Source organism: Aedes aegypti, unplaced genomic scaffold, assembly GCF_002204515.2.
Source record: "Aedes aegypti strain LVP_AGWG unplaced genomic scaffold, AaegL5.0 Primary Assembly AGWG_AaegL5_hic_scaff_1871_PBJ_arrow, whole genome shotgun sequence".
Classification (NCBI taxonomy): Eukaryota; Metazoa; Arthropoda; class Insecta; order Diptera; family Culicidae; genus Aedes; species Aedes aegypti.
In genome coordinates this window covers 140,515-156,082 of record NW_018735347.1, presented here as the reverse complement: position 1 = coordinate 156,082, position 15,568 = coordinate 140,515, and the positions used below count along the sequence as shown (strand labels likewise).

At 37.8% G+C, this 15,568-nt stretch overlaps 1 protein-coding gene across 4 annotated transcripts in view; it reads right to left on the bottom strand.

Moving 5' to 3' along the window:
• Positions 1-7,018: 7,018 nt before the first annotated feature.
• The window catches only part of LOC110680809 (lateral signaling target protein 2 homolog), a 69,839-nt gene continuing 61,289 nt past the window's right edge, over positions 7,019-15,568 (bottom strand). For all 4 annotated transcript variants that reach the window (XM_021856585.1, XM_021856587.1, XM_021856586.1 and 1 more), the window contains one exon: positions 7,019-10,287. In XM_021856585.1, coding sequence (XP_021712277.1) covers positions 9,423-10,287 — 865 coding nt within the window. In that variant the 3' untranslated portion in view covers positions 7,019-9,422. The remainder of the gene's footprint in view (positions 10,288-15,568) is intronic.

Here is a 15,568-nt window from a genome sequence, read left to right as displayed (position 1 = left end):
ACTTTCACAACGTTTAGTTGAAAACTAAACTGCCGACCTACTTTGATGGGCCATTGATGACGATAGTGATAATGTGAAAACATAGACACAGCCAGAGACGTATGTATCTATCGCAAAATAAATGGGGCACAACAGGTAATGAGCAATACTTAACCCACCGTCGGTCGCCCTAGTGTACTGAGTACACGCACTTTGCGAAAAGTCGAAAACGCGTTGAAAATCCCTTCAAATTGATCCGGCTGTTGGTCCTATTCCAAGATCTACTCTTCTTCTTGCTTGTAGAGAAGAAATTTTTCGAAAAATCAACGAAAAGTATTCGAAAACATCGTGTTTTTAACCTAAATTTTAAGGCGTGTACTCAGTACACCAGTGCGACCGCTCGTGTAATTTTTTTTTTTACCTGGTCCGTCCACGAGCAGTCGCATCGTGTACTGAGTACACGCGGAGCAATTTTGATAGTAAATTCAAAGCTAGGCAAGATAGAATATGGATGTCTTCGGCAAATTTCTTCAGTACAACGGTACCAATTGGTCAGTGGACAAAAAACACCTTGGTGTTTCCTCATCTTCCTGTGGCCATCGGATTGGTGCCCCGGGGGAACCGACATAGTGGACATTTCGCCAATGCAACATCTCGAACACAAATATCTCAGGATCCTAGATTTTTTTAGCAAGATGGAATCTTCGGCAAAGTTGTTCAGTAGGTCAAGGCTAACATGTGATAGGCTGCTTGTTTCGAAATTCTGCCACCAGATGGTGCTAGTGAGCATTTAATTTTTCAAACACCGATATCTCAAGATCCTGATTACCTAGAAAGATGATGTGATCGACAAAGTTGTTTAGTAGGTCAAGGACTAACATATGAATAAGCTACCTAACAAGAAAAACTGCCACAAGATGGCGCTAGTGAACATGCAATATTTAAATCACGAATATCTCAGGATCCCGATTTTTTAGAAAGATGGTGTTTTCGGGCAAAGTCGTTCAGTAGTTCAAGGGCTAAATGTGATGATCTTCCTTGATTCGAAATTTTTTCAATAGATGCCGCTAGTGAGCATGATATTTTTCGAACACAGATATCTCAAGGACCAACGTGTTAAGTGTAAAATAAACTACTCAAAATCTTCCACATTCAATTCAAATTGCAATGGGCTGCTAGATTCAAATATTTCCATCAGGCTAGGTAAAGAGCTCCAGGTTTATTTTTTTTTAAGTACAGAATCTCAAGTTCCCAATTATTCTAAAACTTGACGTCTTCATCAAATTTATTAGGTAAGGAAAGTGCTCACATGTTATTGGCAATTATATTTTGAATTATGTAACCCTGCGCCAGTGAGCATTTAATTTTCTGAACATCTTATGATACTGATCATTTGGCCTATTGCTCAATTGTAACCACCATTGACAGTTCTTTGATTTCAGCACAGACAAAAAGGCGTCACACTCTCATAGGTGTCCATCGATCATTTTTTTAAAGACCGATTCGTTTATATGCAACCAACTGGAGGCTGCAGCGCTAGCGTCGTTTTCAGTAATGTTTGACGTTTACACACTACCGCCGCCTGTTGGCTCATCGGTCAAACAAAGTCATTTTAGCATTGGGCTTACACGTTTCGCGGCAATGATTTTGATCGTCATTTTTTTAAATATAGTCAAACCTGTATTAGTCGATGTTCCATAGTTCGGTATCGACTCATGAAACCATACTTAAACAAAAAATCATAATTACTATAATGCTCCCTTTTATCTGCTTTCTTAAGAATATCTGTTCCATGAGTCGATGATCTTTTGAGTATCGACTAGAAATTTGACTGTACTTGAAATTCTGTAGTACATTCTGATGGGATTTTCATGCTGAATAGCGCCGTTTTCGAATCAAACGGTTAAACAATTTAGTTGAAGACTTCATTTTCATGATTAAGCAATCACGATCCTTGAAATTTGAGTTGAAAATATAGCATACTCAGTAGCACCAGAGTCTATATACACAGAGTTGCGCGAAGAGACTTCTTTGAATGATTGTTCTTCTTTGTCTTCAAAAACAGCCCCTACCTTTTTTGCTGGGCTGCTCGATAGGTAGACGGTTTGACAGTTCGATAGGTAGATTTGGTTTCACTCTTCGCGCAACTCTCCATTCATAGACTCTGAGTAGCACCATCTAGTGGAAGAATTCCCAAACAAGTGTGGCCCATCACAAGTTTGTACTTGACTTACTAAACTTTTGAACCGAGGAGTTTATATTTGGATGTAATCGGGATCCTCAGATATTAGCAATCAAAATATGCATGCTCAATAGCGCCACCAGTTGAACGAATTTTAAAGCTTGAGGTTCCTTGCATTTAGGCCTTCATCTTATGAACAACCTTGCCGAAGGGGTAATATTTCTTAGTAATGAAAATATCTCAGGATCATTTTTCTAAGCGATCAGGATCCAAAAATTTCTGCATTCGAAAAATTGCATCTTTAGCGTCGGTTTGTGGAAGAAAAAGTTGTTCAGAAGATCAGGGACAATCATTATTTTACAAAATCTCGAACTTTAAGGATTGAACAAAGAAAGAATTTGAGCTACTGAACAACTCTACCGAAGACGCCATCTTTCTAAGTGATCAGGCTCCTGCAGGGATTGAATCCTGAGAAAATTGAGAGAATCGCTCACGTATCGCTCTCTGTAACTATCATAACATGCTGCACATTATGAGAGACTGTTTATCGTATACTGCTACAACTTTGATCAGATTGGGGGGATAGTAGTGTATGATAAAACCCCTCTAAACATGCTCCAAGCCTGGGGGACACTATTGCTATTGGAAGTTCGTGGATTGTTTATTGTGCCAGTAAAGAAAAACACCTATCCCCAACGGTAAACAAGCGAGTAAAATGGGTTTTATCATAGCTCTTTCTTTGGGGCTCTCGCTCGCTGCTTCCATTTATCAGACTTGTTACACCTTGCGATACAATGACGATCGTGGACCGCAACCGATGGGATGTTTTTCTTTGCTTGCTTTGATCGTGCTTCATTCTCAAATGAGAGCGAATTCTGCAAAGCCTGGGCTCCTGAGATATTTGCGAAATAGATGTGTTATGCTCATTAGCGCCGACTGGTGGCAAAATTTTGAATCAGCTAGCTCAAACAATGATATTCCTTGAGTTACCGAACAACTTTGCCGAATACGCCATTTTCCTAAGTGGTCAGCACTTAGGAAAGTTTCATGCTCACCATCGCCGCCTAGTGGCAAAATCCCGAATTTCTTGGCTAAAAGAATGATAGCCCTTGAGCTACTGAACAATTTTGCCAAAGACGTCATCTTTCTAGTGGTCAGACTGCTGGGATATTCGCAAAACCAAGGGTGTTGTACAAAGTACAACGCGCGACTACTCGCGTTACAAAAATTCGCGCGACGACCGAAAGGTTAAGCTACTGGCCAATATTAGCCCACAATATGCGTCGTATTGAAGTGCGCTTTTGGCCCACCCCTTGGTTATGCGACCTTGCCGCGATGGAAGGGCATAATCCATTAGCCCATATGATGGAAACCAAAGGCGTAACCTGTAGTGGTGGTATCACATTTTGGCATTTTTTTGCTTGAAGCCGCGTCATTATTTATATGGCATAGACTCAATAATATCTCGGATGGGATCCAACGGACATTCTGCGTCATTAATAGAATTGATGCCCATTTCAAATAACTAATCTATCCGAAGTGAACATTAATACTATTGGTGACGATCAGTTTGCCTTTTGATAACCTGAACGATCCGTAGTAGCGTTGGGCAATTTTGAATCGATGTTCCGAAAATCGATGTTTCCTTTCCGATTAATCGATTTTCTGAATCGATGTATGGAACGGTGTCCAGCCATTTGGCCGAACGCCGTTTGGCCGAATGTCGTTTGGCCGAATGTCGTTTGGCCGAACGCCATTTGGCCGAATGCCATTTGGCCGAAAGGGTCATTTGGCCGAATGCCGTTTGGCCGAATCATGAACAAAAAATCAAATTGCTACAACGCTGATGTGTAGGATTCATAAGTGTGACCCAATAACTGATAAGCTAATTAATTTGTTGATTTTTATGATGTGACGGGACGTCACGTTTGTCACTATATAAGAGCTCCAAGAGAATGATAACATCGACCCTTTTATTCAGGACGAAGTTGTGATCTCCACACTTCACGTTAAAACTCTGAGGTGATGATTGATTCGCCACTGGATTACCAATGGTGTAATAAGGTTTCAAGAGTTTTTAATGATTTCATCAGAAATTTTTCCTTCTTTAAACAAAGGCTATTCTTTCTAGTTATACAGGTTCCATTACTATCAGCAATGACTGACCTTATATTTTAATTGGGAATTTTTCCTTCTTTAAATCATCGGCAATTCTTTGTTGTTGTACTGGTGAAATTAATTATTATATGCATTGCACTTATTTTAATTTTCATAAGAGATTTATCCTTTCATGAGGGAAATATTTTTCATAATTAATTTAATTAAAGCTTAAAATACGTTCTTTTCAAAACATATTTTTTTTAGCTCAAGGGTTAACTTACACACTCCGAAAAAATCATGCGATTCTACGTCTTTTGGATGCACATAAAAGAAGCGAGCCAAATGACGCGAATTTGTGTCTTATTTTAAATACGATGGTGTCTGATTCGGGAAATGTCAATCATAGCGGCATCGTTTTCATGTCCTTCATCATGTAAAATTACATTTTTCTTTCAATACATCTTTGAGAACCCATTTTTACGTCATTTCATCACTTACATAATGTGCCATTCAGTCATAATGCGAATTACGTTCGGAGTGATTTTCATTATTTTTAAGAGTGTAGATGAGATGTCATTCTCCTCCAAGATTAAAATTACAACTTGGGAACTGAACACTGCACCGTTTCTTGAATATAGCAATAAACGACTCGGTGAACACTTACGTCAAAGAAGTACACTGTTTCTCCGTTGTGAAAAGAAGAAGCCAAGACTTGTTGATGTCAGAACTATGACATATATTACTTAGTACGATTCGAGGGATCGAAGCAAGCCGATCCTGCAGAAGGACGAAAAAGTTTTAAACTATTTCAGTTACTGTCAAAAGTTCAAACGCGATGCCAAAACATCTGTTGGTGACTATCACCACTAGCATAGGTTCAATGCTGCTTACATTTAGGATGTTCTTTTTTCAGCTCTGACTGTTTCTTCAACTAACACTAAAAAGCTTATGTATATCAATGATGATATTTCCTATTTTTATGAATAAGCTGAATAAGTTCTTTGAAATTCATAATGAATTCATGCTAACTGTAGTTCACTTTTGTTTTCAATTTCGGCCAAACGGCATTCGGCCAAATGGCGTTCGGCCAAATGACCCTTTCGGCCAAATGGCGTTCGGCCATACGGCATTCGGCCAAATGGCATTCGGCCAAATGACCCGGAACCGTATGGAACACCTAAAATCGGGTGAATCGATTCTCTTCATTCGATTCATTTTGTTGAAATCGTTGAATATTTCTTAATGTGTTTGTCGAGAAGAAACCATATTTTGAACTAAGCTTGAAGTAGTAAATCTGTTCGATTGATTTTCGAAACTGATTTGATTGAAAGTTGTTGAAATCGAATGCAAATGTGTTTGGTCTCATTTCAAGCTTCATAAATGTCAATTTTCATCCGATTCGAATCGATACGAAAACATCGATTCAAAGGATTCGATTACATCGGTGAATCGATTCAGCAGTTCAAATGTGAATCGATTCAGTAACATCGATGTTTTGCACAAATTTGCCCAACGCTAATCCGTAGCCACTCTTCCTATTAGCTAGCTAGACACATCGTAATCATATACGACGTAGGGAATATTACTCTGAGGAAATTACTAGTAGATTCACTGAGTAGAAATAAGTGGCGACAATCTTATTTTAATATGGTTTTTACATTGCCATAAAAAAATACCTCTTTTGTAACAACGGTATAAATAATCTAATTCCAGCTTCATTTTCGCAAAATTTACAAGTAGAAAGTAGGCGTTGTGAAGTATTGCATTTGCACCCGAAAGGTGAATCTTGTAGGAGACTGTAATAGAAGCCTAACTTTACTCTTAAATATTCACTATAAAATGACTATGGAAAGTAAGACGCTGAGATCGATCATTAGGGTACACTTGCTAGTTTTGAGAAATTGTTGAACAGACAAGGAAAGTGACTTTTTTCTTTAAGGATAAAGAAACGTAAAGACCTGAAATTAACTAGAACTACTATTGAACAGCCTAATTTTGTTAAGACTTGACGACAATTGACATTTAAGACTCTAATCTTACGTAAAAAACAGGAGTAATCAGAATAGCACTTGAATGACAAATTTTTCAAAACCATTTCGACTAGACAGTATAAGTAATGACAATACTACACTACTATTTCAAAAAATTCTGCTGATTTTCACAATGCTTCCTTTTCTCAGAAGCAAGGGAAAATGGGTGTTTTTAAAAAACTACCACGTCACAATACTAATAAAAAACAGTGTTCATGTGGGCACCATAGCCTAGTCCGTCTGAGAATTGGTCCTGGTAAAGGGGAAACTTTTTTTTCTATCTTTATTAACGAGATTTTTAGCCCTGGGCTAGTTCATCTCGAGACCAACGGCTTTACTTCCCTTCCGAAGGAAGTCGTCACTGATTTTTTTTTGTGACTATCTCGGGGATGGGATTCGATCCCAGGTCCTCGGCGTGAGAGGCGTGTTTTCTAACCCCTACACCAGGTCCGTCCCCTTCAGAGGGGAAACTTGGCAAAAGCCAGACCGAGGGTTCAGCCTTGACAAGTTAAGCTGTCAGGCAGCTCCAACTAAAAACCATACAAAAAAATATATATCGTATTGAAGTGCGCTTTATTCCAAATGGATTCGGCGGAGAAAACCCCCACATGCCAAAATGAATCATGAAATTGCCCAAGTAGTTCTCTTCCATATGAACATAAAACATAAAAATTGAATCTTTCGGATTGCGAGGAAAAGTGAATGAGAAAAATAAAAAGGCAAATGGTTTTGTTGATGAAATATTCAGCTTTTTTTTATTAAACTGCTCTAGCAATTCTTTCGTACTTTTGCATTTACGATTCATTTCTTTAATGCTTGCATAATCACAATATATCTTAGTTTATGACTCACCCTCTTCTCTTACAGATTTCAGGCGTTGACTTATTTGACATGCGTTTCCTTTACATGTTTGAGATATACCTACAGTTGATGGTACAAGATTTTTTTTCTTTTGACATTTTTCTAAGTTTAAGAAAATTCAACCACTTTTCTTTTTTTCTTGTTTTCATCATATATACAAAATTATTGAACTAACTTGTATTCGAAGTATACACAAAACATTTTCTTTCTTCGTAAAAAAGATATCACTCTAATTTTTAGTTTTCAGCATTTTTATGCATTCACATTATCATTTTAGATTAGATAAAAATAAGGTTATATTTGTTAGATTTCCATTACTTTTTGCCAAAAAATGTGCTCAATTAACGCGTGTTATGTTGCACAATAGATGATCCTTTTTCAACTATAATTCAGATAACTCTTTCCAACATAAACCTTCGGCTATTTAACAGAATAAAATGAATTGAAGCTAATTTTCTATCCTTACTTCCAGAACGGATTTAGGTCAATGAATTTATGATTTATACTGAATTTTACCATGGTCGCAAACCACTGTAACTGTACATAAGTCTTTCAGATTAACTAACATGATTTGTAATATTTAGAGAAGGAATGTATTGAATCAAGTTTATTGTGTTTAGATCAAGAATCAGGGTTACATGGTTTGGATGATGTATGGAACATGATACTATAAAACTAAAAATGAAATTGCACGGTGACCAAACAACTTTATTAAAAACATTTCTGATACCGATTGCCAAAGGAATGACATATACTGTAAGCGGGTATTTCATATATTGAACACTTGAATTGCAATGCGAGTTTCTACATATGAGGTTTTTTTTTTGTATTTGATGAAAAACTTCAAAAATATGGAAGGAATTTGATTGTAACCTTGTAAGCCATTATCTTTAGTAAGTGGTACATTCTAGAAAAACATATTATTATACCAACCCTTAACAGTTTACGGATAGATCCAGGAATATTTCGACAAATTGTTAATCAAAATTTAGTTTGAATTAAGGCATTAGACATTAAAACATGATATGCTTCGAAAATTAGAATTAGTACTCAAACTTTTGCAAGTGTATATACGTATTAGATACTATAATCAAACCTTCATGAGTAGATATTGAAGGGACCATCTATTCATGGAAATATCGATTCATGGAACAGGAATCGTTTGGAAAGTTGTTTCGAGGGACCATGATATTTCGCTTCTAGTATGGTTCCATGAGCCGATCTCCAGTCTTGGAACATCGACTCATGGAGGTTTAATTGTATTGTCAAATGTATTCGAATAGTTGTGATGGTCATAATGTAAACTGGAAATATTCAAGTGAACACATTAATTATGCAATTCTTACGAAGTTCGTAGTACAGTGAAACCTCCATGACTCGATGTTCCATGACTCGATATCGACTCATGGAACCATACTGAAAGCAAAATTTCATGGTTACTATGACCATCCCCTCAAACAGTTTTCCAAGGCATTTGTTTCCACGCCTCGATATTTCCATGAGTCGATGGTCCTTTCAGATATCGACTCATGGAGGTTTGACTGTAAAGCAAGTTACAAGCATACCAGATTCGTTTTGCATAGGTTTTCACAAATGTTTCCTGAATTTTTCACATTTTCTACGATTAATGATCGATGAATTCATAGCTGATTGGAAAAATTTGAACAAACGATACAAGATGGGTTTCAATTTTCAGTCAGGACTTTGTAGAGGGACCGTAAAAAACACAATCAAAGCTAATCTTACAATCTAACATTTGTCACCTTCACAAACGGTTATAATTGCAACAGAAGCTATTTGTTTTAAGTTTAGAACATCTTATATTTTACATAATCAAAAAATAAAACCAAAAAATATGTAAGCGAAAACTTTAAAGAATAAGTTAAATCAATGTAATAGAAGTACATTTTCTTTTTAATTTTTGCAATGATTTTTTTTTTTTTGGAGTTTTCTTTGGGAAATATGATCCCGGTCACCTTTTTTTAAATAAAGCATTCTTGTGATTACCACTGATAAAAAGAATCGGGTACTCTGGTTTATACAAATCCTTCAGTTAAAAAATTGGATAGCTTTGAAAAGAGATGCGTAAATTTCAGTAAAAACATGATTTGATAATTTTACTTCGTCTTATGTTTTGTAAAATACAAATAAAACAGACATGTTACATTTTAGTAAAAACAAATACCTCACAGTAAGAAAAGAACTCGTCACGTGAAAAATTCAACAATAGTTAACTAAAAAGAATTGAGTTTTTTCAGCGCTGCTAATCTCTAGGTCCCCACTTCACGAACATAACAATCTCGACAAACCCGCACCGCCTTAGTCAATCCGTATTTGGGAAGTGGTGCAGAGGCGCTCGAGCATACGCCACAGAAAACCCCACCACAATTCCGACAGTGATGTCGCCTCCTGAATGGTGTAAATGAAGAGGCACACGCCATGCAACGTGGCGCATCTCCATCTGGAATCCAACGGGGAGGTGCCTCCGGCATGCGGCGTTCTTCAGCAGATGTTCCATTCACTGGACTGTTCGGACTAGATCGACTTCGTCCGTACTCGCCTTTGGACCCAATTGCACTGTGTCTTCGGTGGCTATCACGTAAATTGGAATCTGTGGCTCCACCATTGTTTTCGACCACAATCGACGTTTCACTTAAACTAACACTTCGTTCTTGGACATTCCTACTGGAGCTAGAGCCACCACCGGTAACAACCGAAACAGAAACATTAACTGTCACACCTCCACTCTCTGCAGTAGTCATCATAGTGCGCGGAGCAGAAGAAGCTCGTATGGGAGAAGTGCCCGGAGATCCAAAAACAGAGTCATGCGGATCTTCTGGATTTACTTCCTCTGCTGAATAAATGCTTTGACTCGACCCTCCACTGTTTTGACCGGGAGTTATTACATCCTGTTCGCTAGCACGAAATTCAAACAAATCCGTTGGGTCTGGTTCCTTTGGTTTATCACTTGACGTCGGTGCTAACTCTGGTGGCTCTTCCGGTTCCGGAGGTGATGAATTTATAATGAACACACTTTTTAGCATTTGGCGTAGGTCGGCAGCAAAATTGGTTTGTAATTGATCGGCGACTCCTGCTATACAGACAAAGAGTCTATGCAGAAGGTTTTCAGTAGTTCTGGAAAAAAGATAGCAAACGTTAAAAACTTTACATAGAAAATTAATCGATATTGAATAAGAGGCTGTCTAGCAAAGAACAGAAGCATATTCTCAAAAGTTTAAAAAAAGTACTTGAACAAACAAAGTAGCATATGGGCTAAATTTTTCGACAAAAAAAGTTGTTTTCAAAAGTAAATTGATTGTTTATCAATAGTTTTAATATTAAAACGGCGAGTTGAATTTTATATTAATCTGCTTAGTGTGGAATCATATTTGAGTAACTATTGCATAGTATTTATCTCCATTTCGTCAAAAATCAATGAAGCCTGGAACTACTATGGGAAAAAAGGGCCCGGCCCTAAAACCGCATGATTAAGGCTAATTGAACAAAAAAATTGAGCCTCCCAATTACACTTACGCACCTATCCTTCCATGAGGGACGCTAATTGGAATCGCGGAAACAGTATATATGGGATAAGGTTCATTGATGTCATGAAGACATCATAGTAAGCTTTCCTGTTTAAGTGCGTAAAACACAAATACCGAATCGAATTGTGGCTCACATGTTCACTTATAGAACAAATATTTAATTGAAAACTTTAAACACTTACGTAGGTAATTTATACTAGCAGAACTGCGCTCACTGGATCTACTGGAGAAAAATCCAGTGAATCGTAGATCTACACACGATTGTATAACATTTTGCGGTAATCCACTTCGCGGTATACCATTTCGCGGTTTGTCATTTCGCGGTACGACATTTCGCAGTTAGTACCATTTGGCGGCATGTCAATTCGCGGTCAGTACCATTTCGCGATGTACTGTTTCGCGGTTTGGACCGAGAAGTTTCATCTATCCTAACAGAGCAATTTGAGGGGCTGCCTGTGTTCAAAAGAAGGGTAAATCACCGATGAAAATATTATAAGTGATAATGCCAACAATTTTCAGTGCAACTCGTAGGAAAAACCACACCGCGAAATGGTATGGACCGCGAAACGACATACCGCGAAATGGTACTAACTGCAAGACGGTAAACCGCAAAATGATACAAACCGCGAAATGGTACACCGCGAAATGGTTGACCGCGGAATGGTTTACCGCGAAATGTTGGACAACCCTACACACACTTCGTTGTTTCCACTTTTGGTGAATTGGGACAAAATTGTCCTTGCTCCAAGTGATCTCACAATTGCTTGCCACTTTCCTTACAGGACATTTACCACACAATTCCCTTCACGGGAAGAGTGGACGTCTGGCTATTTGGAAAGAAGTATATCAAACAATATAGTATGTTACACTGATGGCTCCCTTCTTGAAGGTAGAGCTGGTGCAGGAGTATATTCTCGTGAGCTAAGGCTGAATCAGTTTTACTCACTTGGTAGAAACTGCACCGTTTTTCAGGCGGAAATATTTGCTCTTATGTGTGGAGTGCAATCAGCACTTCAACAGCGCGTAATGGGTAAAGTCATATACTTCTGTTCAGATAGTCAAGCTGCTATAAAAGCTCTCGCTTCGGCCAACTCAAGGTCGAAGCTTGTTATCGCATTTCGAACTCAAATTGAGGAACTGAATTCAGTCAACTCTGTAAACCTTGTATGGGTACCTGGCCATTCTTCCATCGCTGGAAATGAATTGGCTGATGAGTTAGCTCGCGATGGAGCATCGCATGACTTCATTGGCCCTAAGCCGGCTATTCCAATTTCGAAGTGCTTGGGCGGCAACTCAGCACAAGCAATATTGGAATAGTTTGGAGTCATGTCGTCAAACAAAATTGTACATTACTGAGCCATCTCCAAGGGTGGCGAAGTATTTAACAAATCTGTCAAAGCAGAATTGCAGTCTCTTGGTCAGAGCGTTGACAGGCCACTGCCGACTCAACTATCACATGGCAAATATTCAGCGTGCTGACTCATTTGTGTGTGATAGTTGTGACTCCGATTATGGATCTTCGTATCACCTGATATGCAACTGTCCAGTTTTTTCGCAAATGCGATTCCAATTACTTGGTAAACACTTATTAAGTGAAACTGAATTCAGAAGCCTGAATCTTCAGGACATTCTGTTATTCTTAACCCGCTGTGGTAATGAGCTATAGGCTCTCTTTACGCTCATGCGTTTGCAGTGTCCCTTCCCTTTCCTCTCCCATCGGGTAGATGATGAAATAGGCTCAAATATGGCACAAATCTCCCAACTGGTGGGGAACGTGCCTTTGGAGCCGGCCTTCTGATACCTGATATATATCTATGCAAAACATTGCACCATCCTGAATCCTCAGACTAAGGAACTATTTCGACAACTCTAGCGCGATCTAGAACTGTCACAAGCTGGAAAAGTAAACAAAAACAAAGTACGCCTCTCCGTTTTCTCATGTGATGTAAATTTTCACTCCTGGAATTTAAGGTTTTTATGACTAAAACCATCAAACATCTATTTAACTGCGTAGCACATCATATCTTTAAAGTATTTATGATAAGTAGACGGAAATTGAAAGTATTATTATGTTCTAATTTCGTAGAACAAATTATTTGAAGATGTTGATTCTTTGGGGGTAAAATGAACCACTCAAGATGGGGGTAATATGAACACCATTGCAGGGTGAATACTACTAGATTTTATTTCAGATGGCGAGAGTTTTCCGGAGAAAATACAAAGACATACATGGACAGCCATCCAAATGGTCGCGGCTAAACGTTCCATCGATTCCGGATTGTCCATGAGATATGCATTGAACATGCACCAGATGCCGAACATCATGCCGCAACCCGTTCGATTTCAAAGGTGTTCATTTTACCCCCACTACATGTTCATTTAACCCCCAGTATATGTTCATATTACCCCCATTGTATGTTCATTTTACCCCCAAGTATATGTTCATATTACCCCCGTTACATGTTCATTTTACCCACATGTTTGGAACATTGACTCTGTGGAAAGAAATTTTCAAAATTATAATAATGTTGATAAAATTCTAATTCCATCACAAGTTTTCAACTATTTACATTGCATAAACATCCTTCTTCGATTCTAAGCAATTGAAAAAGAATCTGACAGCTTCATAAGCAAGAAAACATGAAAATTGCTTAGGGTGTTCATTTTACCCCCAGTTCCCCTACACGACATGTACAGCATGTGGCTTCCTTTTTTAAATAGCAAGGTACATTAAAGTGATGCAAATTTCGAAATGTTGGCACCCCTGTTTAAACGATTTTTATTATGATAAATAGCATCCTCCCAAAATTTTGAATAATTCGGAAGAAATTTGAAGTTTATATGGAGATTAGTATGGCAAACGTCAACCTTTTGTGTTCAGCCCTCAATCTCTTCGTTATAATATTTTATGAAAAAGTGAACAAATTCTTCTCGTGTTAAATCTTTCAACAACTTTGTCGAAGACCACATTTCGATTGGACGTCAGGATGAATTGTTATTCATCATCATAAAGTGGGTTTACATGCAGCATGCTTCACCAACTGTTCGACAGGCAACATTGGAGCCCCTGGCGAAGAGGATAGATCAAAGTAATCCAGGCTATTATGTTCTACAGCAAAAAAAGCAGTGTTGCTCTGAAAGTAATTGATTGATGATCTCAGCATTGTTTAGACTTTGTTAGCAATAATAACAAATTATCCTAACGGAGTGCTTCGGAGAGCCCAAGCAAGACGGTTCGTTTTCGGGACGCCGGGAGTTCGTTTTTGTTTTTCGATTCGCTCGTTTGCTGGGCGGTGCTTCGGAAAGCCAAAGCAAGACGATTCGTTTTCGGGACGCCGAGAAGTTTTACGATTCGCGTTGTGTGAGTGCGAAAAGATATCCGTGTTCAGTCGAGGATGGATTACCAACTGGTGAGCTCGTTTCATGCTTATAATGACGCATTTTTTCGCGACAGCGTTAATTTTATGTAATTTTCAAACAAACTATGTATGGTTCGTCACTACAAGTGTCGGCATCATTCATGTTTCATTTAAAATATATACAAATATTTTTTCTTTTGTCGCCGTAACTAAAAACATCTTTTGAATGGTTCGACTTAACGGATGTTGACGTATTTTTTAAACCTTCTACCAAACATTTCTCGAGACAAAATGCAAAACTAGCTTTAAGTTTCATGGATCGTATCACTGATAAATGGTGACTCCCAGATCTTTTCCTCCCTCACAATTAAACATCCTTCCCGTGGTTTTTTGTTGAGATGCAGAGGTATTCTCGGTCTCTAGAAGCAACAATCATTACACCCTAACATTCCTTCCCCATCCCAACTGACGGTAAGGAGTTGGCCGGCGCCGTTATTGATCAATGATATTAGATCTGCTAAAATTGCACTTCGAGAATAAGCGGAAACTCTCATCTCTTATTCATTTGGATCGTAGTGCAATTCTTACCAGTTCCGATTAATCACGGAGTAGCAGGCATTGACATGTACAGTCAGTCTATGCTATGCTAATAATAACAAATTATCCTTACGCCCCATCAAAATTTGCCCTTCGTCAAAGTTGAAGCTGGGAAAATTTCACATGAGAAGAGTTTGTTCTCTTTTCCATAGATTGTTATGACAAGCAGTTAGAGGACTGAACACAAAAGGGTTGTCTTTTCCATAGTAAATTGCATAGAAACTTCAAATAACGTATGTACAATCAAATTTCTTCTAAATCACTTCAAATTTTAGGAGAATGATTGAATCATAGTTGACACCGGGACAATGATTTTAATCATAATTGCCTTTGGGAGCAAAAACATCAAAATTTGCATCAGTCTAATGTGCACCCTTTGTTTGTGACATTTTTATCAATGTTTTTCAATTATTTCGAATTCTAATGAACAACAATAAATTTATATGACGAACACAAATTTCAAACTAAAAAATCAACATTACTACGTGAATATTGTTAAAACAACATTTCAAGCGTATGCTAGAATAAGGGAGTAAGTAACATTATCGATTTCACTTCGTCAATCCTCTCTTCAGTGAATAAAGGTGACAAGATGCCAGTTTGTTACCACTTTCCCGGGTAGAGGTGAATAACAAAATAATGGTAGAATAAGAACAAATTTTGCAATCATATCTAGTTTAACCATTATTATGTTATTAATATATGACATAAATATCTCATCAATAGCAAAACATACAATCATAGCAAAATTTGTCATTGGAATGTTATACTTGAAAGTCATGTAATAACTAACCAATAACAAAATATACTATCATGGTAAAATTTGTTATTTGTGCAAAAATACTAAAAAACATTAAATATCTAAAGAATAACAAACATCGCCAGTAAACAGTAAATTATGTTATTATTTTGATA